This window comes from Pinus tabuliformis, chromosome 7 (genome assembly GCF_031772625.1).
Source record: "Pinus tabuliformis cultivar Carrire ecotype Pingquan chromosome 7, CPIR1, whole genome shotgun sequence".
Classification (NCBI taxonomy): Eukaryota; Viridiplantae; Streptophyta; class Pinopsida; order Pinales; family Pinaceae; genus Pinus; species Pinus tabuliformis.
This window is the reverse complement of record NC_142293.1, coordinates 24072210-24086584: the sequence shown is the minus strand read 5'-3', so window position 1 is coordinate 24086584 and position 14375 is coordinate 24072210. Positions and strand designations below refer to the sequence as shown.

Sequence of the window (14375 nt, the reverse complement as noted above, 5' to 3'; positions counted from 1 at the left end):
TGGTTGAACTTTTGAATTTGCTCTCATACTTTTGTTCTTTTTCTATAGTGTCTTGTATGGTTGATGATGATTCTATATCTACTTAGCGCCTTCAAAATTTTCTCTATGATATGCTCATACAATACTCTGGAGGAAAAGCAGCTCTTGTATTTTGCTCTACAAGAAAAGGAGCTCAGGAAGCAACATTCCATCTCTCTCTCAAACAGTAAAGAATTTTGGATTTTCAAATCCTTTTATAAATTCAATGGACCAACTTGAAAGACTACAATCAACTACTCTTTCAAGCAGTGATAAACAAATGCAAGCTTGTATTCAACGCAGTGTGGGGTATCACAATGGTAGTCTTTGTTTAAATGATAGAAACCTTGTGGAAGGCCTTTTTCTAAAGGGTGATTTACAGGTTCTATGCACTACAATTACACTAGCACAAGGTATCAAAGACTGAAAATAATTTAAACAGCTTTTAAATTTAATACAATATTGATTAAATATGTTCTCCCTCTCTATAAATCAGGAAGCCGAGACTGAAATCTGTGAGGGGTTTTGGTCATTCGTTATTGGTCATTGAGTGTGTGTCTGCCACCAAGTGAGGCAGTACTTCATATGTACTTCAACCACCAATATCCTTTGAGCTTTAGCCAAATTGGATCGGGTTTTGGAAAGAGGCTTCAGGACTATGGGGCCATCACTCTAGCGTTTCCCAATATGGGATCTGTCAAATTTTAGGACTAAGATCTTTGTGTACACCTTGAAGCATTCATTAGCAACAGGAAAACTACATCGTGTATTGCATTGACGACAAGATGGAGGTAAGTGTTGTTATAGAGCTTCTTGTTGTGTGGTAATTGGTGACTGGAACATGGATATCATGTCTTACATCAATTTAGCTTGGAATGCATTTTGTTGTTGTCTTTTGACAAGAAGTTTTTCCATTATAACCTAGCTCTATTGGCATTGTTCCTGTATCTGCTCTCCCAGCAATTGAATGATACTAACGTCCTAGGAACACTAAGTCTCATAGGCCACAACGAGCCAATATGCAAAAATTAAAACAGAGACATTGCAAAACTAAAACAAAATTTTTCAGTATTGCTAGCAAAGCTTGCAGTTTAGGTTCCATTAGTGAAAAATCACGTGTTGGCAATACCGCAAGTTCAATCTATGGTTACTGCATGCTGAATCCACAACTGGAATCTCTCCAGAGATTCATAGCAAGAGTGTTGGTGTACATGCACCTAGATTAGCTCCAGTTAACTAATTGCTTGCATGTGGCACATGTACACATTAACATAAGATAAAGCACACTTAGCTTTAGTTAGCTTTAGTTATTGCATGTACAACTAAGCTTAACTTAGTTGCTTTTATGTATTTATTCTAAAACTAATATTGTAGAATCAATTTCATTCTTTTCTCAATTCTTGCTCGCTTCCTTCCTTCTCTTGCAAGCTTGTTTATTGTTTTGCAGATCTAGATCTGTGTATCTCAAAAATCTTCTCGGCCTTTTGGCTAAGATCAAGTGTAGTATCTGTTCTTATCAGTTTAATATATGATACGTGGTTCATAGAACCACATGATATTAAATGTATTTTTCTAGGGGGAGGGCCCACTCACAATAGCTTGCTATTGGGGCTCTCGGGCGTCGCTTGTGCGTTGCACTACAGCACCAGCCTGGCGCACCCCAACTTTTCAGCTAGTCTAAGTGCATGTACACCAACAAAGAGGCCTGTGAATCCATGTTACTGTTGTCAAATCCATGCTATTGGGGAGGAAAAATCCACAATGCCACAGGTTGTGAAAGAAGTATTGCAACTATGAGAAAAGCTTGAAGTCAAACAATCAGTTCTATTTTCATGTGAAATTTCCTTCCAGTAAATAGGGAGAAGGACTGGTACCTAGAGTATGATCGTTCCACGACCTGTGGATTAATTTATTGAATACCATTCAGTTATGACAGAAAACGAAGCAATGGCAGAGCCACACCTGAAGGTCTTAAAGTATGAATTCACAATCTTTCCAGTCTCCGAGTCGACCTTTATCTGCAAATTGGCCTCCCCTTGACCCCGACTGCGAGTTTCAAGTTATTCCCACTTTCGTTAGACAATGACGCATAGTGCATTGTGCTCTCATGGGCTCCTTCCTTGGTGACCTATCGCTGGTCTTGGTGTTTGATCTGACTCGTGGACCCAGTGCTATATTGACTTATGAACTTAGACATTGGTGAGTTAGCCTTCAGGCTCATTTAACTTTCTCCTATATTTACTCCTTTTCACGACGCGTTTGGAGATTTATTGGATACTCGAGAAACATATTTTCTCAAAGAAACAGCTACTACGGCGATAAATAGTTTTTGAGACCCTTTAGCGGTGATTCACAATTTCGCCCGTCATCTTGAATTGAAAAGGAGCCGAGTACTGGATAACACTCATCGATGGATTTAATCCCTGTGTCGACTCGCAGGTGTATTGATGTGTCACTGACTTAAAAGGATACATCGTTGCGTGGCATCTTTAACAGGTGGTGGTTGACATACGTCATAAGTTTAGACTATTATTATCATCGTTCGACACCAAACGCCACTGAGCCATCCGCAATATCAACACCGACATAGTACCGCAACTATAAACATCACCATTTAAATATCTATCTCCAACCTTTAGCAGAGCGTGATCCAATTCAACGTACAGCTGACACATTCGCTAAAACCAGGTCCGATCTCTGCGCTCTCAATTCGGCTACTTGGGCTCTAGTAGGACAGCCAAAAAGCTTCACAGGGGATAATTCAATTCACTGTCTTTACACACATATATATAAGCTGGAGATTTGCACAGGCCTGTGAAAAGATTATGGATGGAACAAAGCAAGGATGGCGTAATGGGATTTAAAATTCAAAACTAATTCTGTTCAATATTAAGTAAAGTTTTTGCGTGTTTATAAAGTCATTAGGGTGATTTCAGAAGGGCCCATATTATTTTTTTAATAGTCTTTATATCTTGACAACACAAAGGATGTGTGCTTCCTTTTTAAAGGTCGCAAGGCATCGAAGTCTGGAACCTTCATATTTTATTCGTTAGGGGACCGCCATATTAACATGAGACAGCGATTGATAATTACCATGGGAAATGAAATGATAAGGATCGTTGGAACGTAATAGTAACGTTCAGCGACAAGAGTGTTTGGTTGGTTCTGTCAGGCTAGGGTAACTCCAGAATGAATGAGCGCAAGAAAAAACTGATTGCTTTATTCATTAGCTAACTATTAGTTATATACATAAATATGACGGATCAGTTCATCTTCTTGATGACTGTCCAGTTCACCCATCCGTTGAGGATTAGGTGTCAACATTCCCCCCCTTAATTTGAAGGGATGTTGGTGAGTCCAAGCATCGTTCTGAATCTTTCAAGCTTTTCTCTTCCAAGCGCTTTGGTGAAGATGTCTGCAATTTGCTCGTTTGTGGAACAATGACGGAGATGGATTGTTTTGGCCTCAACATGATGTCGGATCAGATGATATTTAGTATTGATGTTCTTAGTACGATCATGGAACTTTGGGTTCTTGGCCAACTTTATTGCAGAGGTGTTATCAATCATGAGTGGAGTTGATTGTATTTGTTTTACCTACAAATCTTCAAGAATTTTCCTGAGCCACACAATTTCTTTCGTTGCTTCAGCTGCTGCCACATATTCTGATCCTGTTGTGGAATCTGTTGGTACTGATTGTTTGCGTGATCTCCAAGAGACAGCGCCTGATCCAAGACTCATAGCATATCCTGAAGTAGATACCCCAGTTTCTTTGTCTCCATCGAAGTCTGAATTAGAGTATCCAATCAAGTTGAAGTCGTCCACCTGTGTATACTTGATTCCAAGGTCTTGAGTTCCCTTCAAGTACCTTAGAACTCTTTTTGCAGCAGACCAATGTCCCTCACAAGGCTTTTGCATAAACCTGGAGAGGATTCCAACAGCGAATGAAATGTCTGGTCTGATAGTAGTGAGGTAGATGAGACTTCCTACAAGCTGTCTATACTTTGTTGCATCCTCAAATTCCTTTCCTTCAATAGATGTGAGCTTCAAGTTTTGTTCCATTGGAGTAGAAAGAGGATTACACTCTGTCATGCCAAATCTGTTTAACAAATCTCCAATGTATTTCTTTTGAGAAAGAAATATGGACTTTGGATGTTGGGTTACTTCAATGCCAAGATAGTAATGAACATAGCCCAAATCAGTCATTTCAAAAAAATTTCCTAATTCTTTCTTTATGGATGCAATATAGCTTTCATTGTTCCCTGTCATTAAAAGATCATCTACATATACCACAAGATATACAACTGTTTTGCCAACTTTCTTGACAAATAAAGTTGCATCATCAAGATCAAAATGATTGAAGTTGAGTTTCAGAAGATGCTCAGTTAGTTTTTCATACCAGGCTCGTGGTGCTTGTTTGAGGCCATACAAGGACTTCACAAGTTTGCATACTTTATGTTCATGTCCTTTCACAGCAAATCCTTCAGGCTGGGACATAAAAACATTCTCTTTTAGATCTCCATTCAAGAATGCAGTTTTTACATCCATTTGATGGACTTTCCAACCGTTCTGAGCAGCTAGTGCAAAGAGTGTCCGGATGGTGGCCCATTTTGCTGTGGGGGCAAAAGTTTCCTCATAATCGACCCCTTCCTTCTGTGCAAAACCTTTTGCCACAAGCCTAGCTTTGTGCTTGTCAAGTGAGCCATCAGCTTTGTATTTGTTCTTGTAGACCCACTTGCAGCCAATTGGTTTGGTTCCAAATGGAGGATCAACCAGCTTCCAAGTGCCATTCTTTATCTGGCATCGCTTCTTTCCATTCATCATGAGAAGCAGCTTCTTTGAAGGAAGTTGGTTCAAAATCTGTAGACAAGTTCAATTCACAATCATAAGTAACATCCATATCAACAGGTGAATTAAAGTTATCTACATCACCTCCATCTTGTCGGTTTGTATTTCTGGTTCATGGTTTTCCAATTTCATCAGGATGAACACTTTCAAGTGTCTTTGTCAGCCACTTTGGGGGACCTTTCTGAGATGGTCCAAGCTGCTCTGTTGATTGAGTTGGGTCTGAATCAAGATTGAGTCTCCCAATTCTATCAATTACATCACTTAAAGCATCATCCGGTGTTGGAGTGTCATGCAGGGGAGATTGTTCTTCAGAAGAAGATTCCACATGTTGATCTAGTATAGGAATCCCCCCTTCAAGATGTGGAATTTGATTATCAAACTCTTGGAATGATTTCGGTTTTGTGAATCTATCCAAGCGATCAAGTTGCCGCTCAACAACACTGTCAGATTTGGATGATCCAAGAAAAATGACATCTCTAGATAAAACAAACTTTTTATTTACTTCATCATAGAGGCGGTATGCTTTAGATGTGTTTGAATACCCCAGGAAGATACACTTACGACTTCTAGCACCAAGTTTGTTTCTATGTACCTTTGGTATTAAAGCATAACAGGTGGAACCAAAGATCCTGAGATGTTTTACCGAAGGAACATGTCCATACCACAATTCATAAGGAGTCTTGTTTCTTATAGCATTAGATGGACATCTATTCTTTATATATGCAGCACATAGAACAACATCAGCCCAAAACATTGTCTTTACATTTTTGAAGAAAAGCATGGATCGTACCATATTCAAAATTGTTCTGTTCATTCTTTTAGCTACACCATTCTGTTGAGGATTATAAGGCACAGTTGTTTGATGTTTAATCCCATGTTGGCGAAGATAGTGTTCAAATTCATTTGATGTATATTCTTTTCCATTATCAGTGCGAATAGACCCAATATGAGATTGTGCATCATTTTCAATCCATTTATGAAAATTCTTGAATGCTTGAAAAGCATCAGATTTGTTCTTCAATAAATAAACCCAACACATTCTGGTGTAATCATCAATAAATGTCATGATATATTTATTTCCATTTGCAGAAGAAACAGGCATTGGACCACATAAATCTGAATGAGTGAGTTCAAGCTTCCTATGTGCTCTTGAATGTGAATCATGAAAAGACTGTTTGCTATGCTTTCCTAGAATGCAAGCATCACATTGCTTATGTTTTCTAGGAATTGTAGGCAAACCAGCAACACCATTTTTCTTCAACAAGCGGAGACTATCATAGTTTAAATGTCCAAATCTAGCATGCCATAATAAACTTGACGGAAGTGTACCTTCTTCATGATGAGAAATATATGAGAAATGTTGTGCATGAGCAAAAGTTCCTTGCAGTTTAAGAAGTCTTTCTTCTTCTATACCCCTCATGACAAGTGAGTGGTCAGATGCCTTTCTTACCTCAAGCTTGCCATCAAACATATGAATGGAGTGACCTTGCTGGCGGATGTGGACCAGAGACAGCAAGTTTCTCTTGAGCTGTGGGAGATATAGAACATGGTCCAGAAGAAAGTCTGGAAGACCAGGCAGTTTAAGCCTGATTGTGCCAAGCCCTGATGGCTTGATTTTTGACTGATCTGCAAAGTATACTGCTCCATCAACATTGTCAGTGAAATCTTCAAAAAAATATTTCCTATGAGTCATATGACAGGTTGCTCCTGAATCAAGCAACCAGTCATTTTTCGAAGAAGCAAGTGAAGCATTAAACAAATCTTCATTTACTCCAATGTTACATTGTGCCTCAATATAGTGAGCGGATTCAAGTGCTTTACCTTTGTCTGTGTCATCAGTTTTACCTTTCTGCTGATTTCTTCTCTGCTCAATTTTGTCCCATGGTAGCTTGCATGTAGAAGCATCATGTGATCCATTTCGTTTGCAGCGAATGCAATGCAGATCTGCCTTTTCTGCTTGAGAATGTCTGCCCCCCCTGCCTCTGAAGTATCTTCCTCTTCCTCTTCGTCCACCTCTTCCTCTTGTAGAATCTTGAGCAGGATGCTTTTCTTTATGAGCAAGGCAAACAGTCTCTTCAGAAGATTCAGGGACTGTTTTCTTTCCAAAGGCTTTCTCTCTTTCAGCAAACGTTTTCACAAGAGACTCAAAGGTTATGTCTTTAAGATTTCCATTTGCTTGTAAAGACTCAAGATAATTAGAGTAGGTAGGATAGAGTGCTTTGAGAAAGGCAATAAGAGAGATATCCAGCTCAACCTTAGTGGATTTAATATCATGCATTATAGACTTTATTTCAGATGCAAGAGCAAGGGGATCATTATTTTTTAGTTCAAGAGTGAAGAGTTTAATCATGAGCTGAACAACTTCAAGTGCAGAATGTGAATCATAGAGTTCTTTCAGCTTTTGTAAAGCTTCAAAGGCAGTGGAATAGGATGAAATATGACGACTTACTTCTTCATTTACAGATGCTGCGATCAATGCATAGGCTTTGCTGTTCTTGTTTTCGCAAATGACAAGTTCTTTATCTGATGTAGGCTGCACAAGGTCTTTGTCTTCTTCTCCGACACACACTCCCTTCCACAACTCATTGTAGATGAGGGTGTGTTTTACCATCCGGGACCATTCAGAATAGTTCTCCTTGCCAGTGAGAACTATTCCTACCATAGAAATGATTGAATGCATTCTGTAAAAAAATACTTCTGCTTGAAAAAAGAAAACTTCCTTACAGCCTTATGCACTATATTTTCTACAAATCCCTCTAATGTGTGACAGAAGGCATCAGAATTTCATTGAAATATTATATCACTTTATGCTTCAATACAGCATTATAAAAAACTGTGCAATATCACTATATCACCTCCACAAATGCTTTGATATATAAAATGTTTTGAATGATGTAAAAACTGCACAACACTATTCGATCTCAACACTATACCAAAACTGCTATCATACCATCACATAAACTGCGTAATCACATAAACTGCATACGGCTGCACAGGATACCATTTGAACAGAAGCTCCCACATTGAAGCTACGGAGGTTTAACATCTCGTGCCAGGGAGGTTTAACATCTCGTATTCCATATCTGGAGGTGCTGCTGCCTATTTAAATGCGCCTACGATTGCTTCGATAGGAAGAGAAACCGAAAGGAGTATGTATGGTGGCAGTTACGGGTACCCGTCCGCAAACAATCAATAATATTCAAAAGCTCTTTGAGATAACCAGCTTGCCCAAGAGTAATACAGTGGAATTTAATAGAATTGAAAGAGAAATGGAAATGAACGTGGGAGGACGGCGTAGGAAGACTTCAGAATTGGGGGCTTCTTATACGAGTGGGAGTCGACGAAGGAAATATCTTTTTGCAATGGAGTGAAGATGACAGACAACCAGAAAATGATATAAAGTCGTTTTGTAATGGAAAAAAGTGAGGGCACTTATTGCCTAAGCCCAACAATTATGTAAGAGGAGATGTGTTCACGCATTGCATGAAAGACGTTCAATGCTTCTACCGGCCTCCTCGCCTTTCCAAGGACAGCAATCAATGTTGTATATACATATCAATGTGGCTGTTCAAAATAGACAGAAAACTGACTGCGCCAAAAACTTAAATACTACCCACGAACCAGGACTTCGAAGCGCCCGAACAGGTATCTTAACTTACAAACCTTCGAACGCTCAGCAAACAACCCCTCTGCACAGAATTCTGCAAAGGGTGGCTCGAGATAATTCCTCCGTGCGGACTTCGACAGAAATGGTGACAGAATTGGTGTTGACACACACGGCCGCTCCTCCACTCTGCACAGGTTTTTGCATACTCAACGAACTTTAAAAAACTGCGAGCTCTCTCCTTGTGTCCAGAAAAGAGTCCGCATACAACAGCTAACTATCATTTATATGAGATTCGTCCCAAGCTCGGCTTGAACTGTAGAGATCTCGTGGAACACAAACCGTCGAACCACTTGAGAATCGATTCCAAATCTCAGATTGCAACACGTAGCTCTCAATTGATGGTCGAAGGGAGAGCAGAGGAGTTACAAGGAGAATGCAGATGCGCAGGATATAATGAGGCCGACAGTAAATGACAGAGATTTCATGAGGCAGCAGAAAACGGATGCGCAGAGATTCAATGAGGTGCAGGGAATCACGCAGAGGACAGAGCGCTGGCAGAGGCAGGAGTTACAGCTATTTTAGGAACTGGGACCTGTGCTCTGATACCATGTCAGGCCAGGGTAACTCCAGAATGAATGAGCGCAAGAAAAAATTGATTGCTTTATTCATTAGCTAACTATTAGTTATATACATAAATATGACGGATCAGTTCATCTTCTTGATGACTGTCCAGTTCACCCATCCGTTGAGGATTAGGTGTCAACAGGTTCACCCAATGCGTATTGTTGGGCTGCAGTTTATTTTAACACTTTGTTGGTTGTTGATTTCACGGTGTAAAGGAACTAATATCTTTGAACACCGCCTTAATGTTTCCTCAAAGGAATTTGACCACATACCTTATATTTCGTGAATTCAACGTGACCGATTCTTTGATTGTCATATATGGGTTGAGCAATTCCTGAGGTTTGGTGCATTACTACTCCTTATTACCGTTATAACAATGGTGAGTCTTCTTTAAGGCTGCCAACAACAGTATTGGTAGGGTTTTGATACTGAGGCTGTCGGTTAGGTTTAGACAATAGCAGCAACAGAGCAATGGGCTCATCTACGATCATGGAAAAGGAGCTCATGGAGCTCTTTGAGATGGCACGGAAGGCCCCAAACAAAGCTATCACAAATGAAGCAGAGGAACAACGCTGTTTGAATGCCTTTATCTGTGTTGTACCTAAACAATAGGTGTTCTTGTTTCTACTTGGAGAATGGAGAGAAGAAAGCATACGAGTCTCTTCAATGGTCAATTCAAGTGTGGATCTTGCTGGAAATTCAGATAGATGCTCAACTTCATGTTAATTAGTTTTACAAGAATTAAGTTACTTATGGAGAAACGACAAAATCTTGGTGGCCTTCCATCCATGAAGCTTATCCTTACACAGCTAAAATGGTATTTGTAAATAAGATGCAACGTTGTTGGTCCAAAGGTTGCTAGAAGTGTCAATATCAGTTTGGTACAAAAGATGAACTCAAATCCGTTGTGGGTCTAGTCCTGACTGTCAATGAGGCATTCCATTCATTTAGGACTTCTGATTTTTCAGGACTTCAAATCAGCAAGGACTTAAATCAGATGCAAATCACCGACCTTGGCTTCTTCTCTGAGGAAATCATCTTCTAAAATCTCCATCAATGTGCCATTAATAATACTGAGGAGGCTTACATAATTGTTTCTGAAGCTTAAATAAACTTGTATTACTAGTTCTGACTTACCATATATATAACAGTGATTTGTTATATTTTTCTTTTTTACTCTTTGGTGTACATATATTACATAACCTATGAGTTATATCATTACAGTGACTAATATCTCAGATAATAAATCAATATAGTGACAGATTCTCACACTATCTCAGATAATAAATCAATACAATGACAGATTCTCACACTAGCTGATATTTGAATTAAACAACATAAGAACCTCTAATGAGACCCTGAAACCCTGTATGTATTATCGTGAAGTTTTCAGCAATAAGGTAAGTAACCTTCTTAACAGACTTAACAGATCCGAGAGTTTGAACTGGCTGTGATACCAAATGTGATATTAAATTTCAACAAGATTGACAGACTGATATTAAATTTCAACAAGATTGACAGATTCCTTTTGTAAAATTCTAATCAAGTTAATTCTATCAAAATAAATGCATTTGCATACCTGATTCTCCCATCTAGTGTCGGACCACATTGCTCCTAGTTTCTGATTCCCTTACCAAACCAACCGATTCCTCCCTGCCTATCTGGGATCAACCTTTGCGGTTCCCAGATCCAGAGAACTTCGAAATGGAAATCCATTGGCCCCCGTGCCCAAAACTCCAAGAATAACTCAAAATTTCCCAGTTCTCAGTTCAAAATCGAGCCCCTGGCTCATCCCTCAAATAGTTTGATTTTCTATCACCCTTCTCTCTATTTTCCCTCCCCTTGAAATCCTCCTTCCTCTCTTTAAATAGTAGAGGTCCCTTCATCTCTACGTATCTGTTCACCACCTTTATGAAAGGATATTATTTTTGTTAAGCGGTGGTTGCTTTGTCATGCTTCTTGCCTTTAATTGAATCAGATCCCCTTACAACATCGAGTGGTATCACTTTTAATTATGACGGTTGGTTTTATATTTATTTTATTAAATAGTATATGGCCATAATAATTTTAAATGTTATTTTATGTTTATAACATATCAGATTTAATAATAAGGTTTATGGGTTTAATATCCAATTTGGGTTATATATGAGCTGGTAAACCTATGAATAAACTCAACGATATTTCTTACTAAATGTATATTCCTTCTATTTACGAGAATTAGGTATTTAATTAACACTTTTGATAATTAATTCATTTATCTTATATTTAGATATTCTCCATGAATAGTCGATATATATATACTAGTGCAATGTATATGATGCATGCATATGTAGCTATCATATGCATGCCTCACATGCATATGTAGCTATCATATGCATGCCTCACATGCATGTTAATATTACTATGCTGTTCGTGATCTGAGATGGGTTGTTACACAATAGACTTCCACTTGAGTAAAGTTGAGCTTTTCCTTTAGGAAGTGTCCGAGCAATAACAGAGATAATGGACTTGCAACTCATGGGGGAAAGAGAAGGCAGAAAGGAAGGTGGTCCTAGTTTTAGTTACTGGATAGAACCCAATGTTGGGTAGAACTGCAAGAGAGTTAGGTGAAGAAGAATAGCTCATAGGTCTTGAAAAACAAGATGCATGATTCCAATTCTTTACTTGTGGGATAGAATCATGGTGTCAAGAGGAGAAGGCCAACAAGGTGCTAGGGAGCTTCATTTTGTTGACTAATATCTTAGCATTCATTCATTAAGGGGTTTTAAAATTATAACAAATAAATTGTAGGCATTGGCGGAAGCTGCAGGGTACCAGGGAGTTTATAGATATTGGGGCTATAAAAAGGGGTATCTACTAAAAATAAGGGTTTCTTTTTATTAAAAATATGTATGTGGAGGGGAGTTCAACAAAAAGATTTTGAGTATTTATAAGTATCTAGTAAAATAAGAATGTTCTTTAATATACCATGAATGCACATGTTAGTTGCAAGGTGCTCACCAAAAAGGAAATCGAAGAAACCTATAACTCAAGGCAGAGAGAAGAGATGAAGCTCTTGTGAATGAAGTTGTAGAAGACCATGGAAAAAAATGACGCCGAGAACAACAAAGCCAAAAAAGGAAGTATTTAGATTGGTCAGTGGAATTCATTTCTGCGTGTCATAAGCCCAACCGAGACAAGCCCAGTGGGCATACTAAGGGTGGGGTTTGGCCCAATTGTATTTACTATTACATTAAAAGCCCCTTGGGGTTGCATGCATGTCAATTTCATTTCCAGATTAATAGAAAGAAACGGTGTTTATTTGCCTTCTAGGTGTGTGCACATGCATGTGTTTTCATTCCTTGAATCAGAGTTGTGTGTTTGTTTGTTGTTGAGAAAGCTGATGGTGTGTTGTGGTGTTGATTCGTGGTAGTGTTCACATCCCATCCTACATCACTTGTCGATCTCGAGAGTTTACAAGTGTTGTGGTGTTGATTCGTGGTAGTGTTCACATCCCATCCTACATCACTTGTCGATCTCGAGAGTTTACAAGTGCTCTAGCAGTACGTGTGTGACCATGTAAGTATTGGGTGTTTTGCATATGGACATTAACATAAATCTATTTAAACTCGATATATAAAAAGGCATAGGCAACATTGATGCTTGCAATTTTCAGATGCAGGACAAAGCTTAGGTGGGTTTATGCTAGTATACTCCTTCGAAGAAATAAACAACTCTCATTCAATTTAAAAAGCTGAGAATAAAAAAGCAAAAGTTTAATTAGAGTACGTAAAAATCCTAAAAAAGCAATTCCCTGAACAGTGAGCAGAGGAGAGAAGAAAGAATATACATACCCTAAGGTGTCATCCCTGGACCAGCCAGAGAAGGAAGCTACTTTAGCAAGAGCCTTCTTCCACTCATTAATTTTTGCCTTGGAGTACCTCCCTTTCTTCTTCTGGAATGCCTCAGCGAAGGCGCCTCTGTCTGGATTCCGAACTTCTGCGGGGGAAACGTCATAAAACAGAGGAATTATGAGCCCACCAGACTTGCACATGTGGGACACCTCCTCCAGACACCAGTGGGATTCTGCAAAGTTTTTGGAGAATATGGGTATGCGTATTGCACTGTTCTCAATTGCATTCTTTAAGGTCTGACTGATCTCGTCCCCTTTCTCCAGTTTCTTGCTGTCCAGAAACGCGTTAACACCGGCGTTCTCGAGCGAAGTGTAGAGGTGATCTACGAATGTTTTCCTGACCTCCCCTCGAAAACTGAGAAACAAATCATACTTCCTCATCTCGGAGGACACGGTCCTTTCCAAAGGATTGTATCTCGTGAAAGACATGATGACAATCTGATCGTAGCGTTTCAATTGTCTGAATTCTGGTCGGCTTGAAGCTTTATAATCGACAATGGTGTCAGATATTTTCACAGACAGGGGTCCCCTGTTTGCTGGTCAGGCAATCAGATTCAGATTAAAATTGAAACAAACATGAGCTCGATTCCCGGTAATGTGACTGTGGGTTGTTATATTTCTCTGTATCGTTCCGTAGGATGGAGGTGCAAATAACTGGAGCTCAATAAATGTTTGAATATACAGAAAATTTCCGCTGTACAGTGATAGAGCTCTATATATAAATTCCTTGCTCGAAATTGCTCGGTTTGTGCAAGGAATTCTCGGGATGCCTGAAAGGATCATACCACCTTCCCTGGGCTTATTGTTGTTCGGGAAAGGAGAAGTCCTCACTCTATGTATTAAATTCCTTGTTCGAAAATTGCTGGGTTTGTGAAAGGAAGTTTCCCGCTGCCTGAATGAAACCATTAAAAGGATCATACCGCGCCGTTGTTCATGGAATGGAATGTTCTCACCCTGGTTGTTCTTCATGAAACGCAACCTTAAGACGTGGATAATTCCGTTTGACTCGAACAAATTTCGAACGCACGATTCCAACGAAAAAGCAGCCTTGTTTGATTGGAGCTTCAATCTCTGGAATAAGGAACGGGTCAAGCAAGGATACCAGCTGTGAGAAGATGCGGTAACCGTCGGACCCCGTTATTGAGAACCTTGCAAATTCTATGGTCACTCTGCTCTGCCTATCCCATCACAGCGATGTTGAGGTTAAAAAACAAAAATCCTATTAAAGCGATGTTGGGTTAAAAAACAAAATTATTACCATTCCTTACGTTTTAATTTAATTATTGAATTTTGACCACATTCGAACAAGGGTTATATTGTAGATATTATTGCTTAATATAAGTATAGTTAAATTAGAGTAAAAAATGAAGATATACATGAAGGGATG

The 14375-nt window shown here is 39.1% G+C and overlaps 1 protein-coding gene and 1 non-coding gene across 2 annotated transcripts in view; one reads left to right on the top strand and one right to left on the bottom strand.

The window, feature by feature from the left end:
- Window positions 1-13964, bottom strand: part of LOC149244935 (TMV resistance protein N-like) — a 104016-nt gene extending 90052 nt beyond the window's left edge. Inside the window, exon 1 of the mRNA XM_089457625.1 lies at window positions 12930-13964. Coding sequence (XP_089313751.1) covers window positions 12930-13417 — 488 coding nt within the window. The 5' untranslated portion in view covers window positions 13418-13964. The remainder of the gene's footprint in view (window positions 1-12929) is intronic.
- On the top strand, window positions 1487-1682 carry LOC149244936 (U2 spliceosomal RNA). Its single transcript, XR_016267613.1, has one exon. It is a non-coding gene; the product is annotated as a U2 spliceosomal RNA (small nuclear RNA).
- Window positions 13965-14375: the final 411 nt, after the last annotated feature.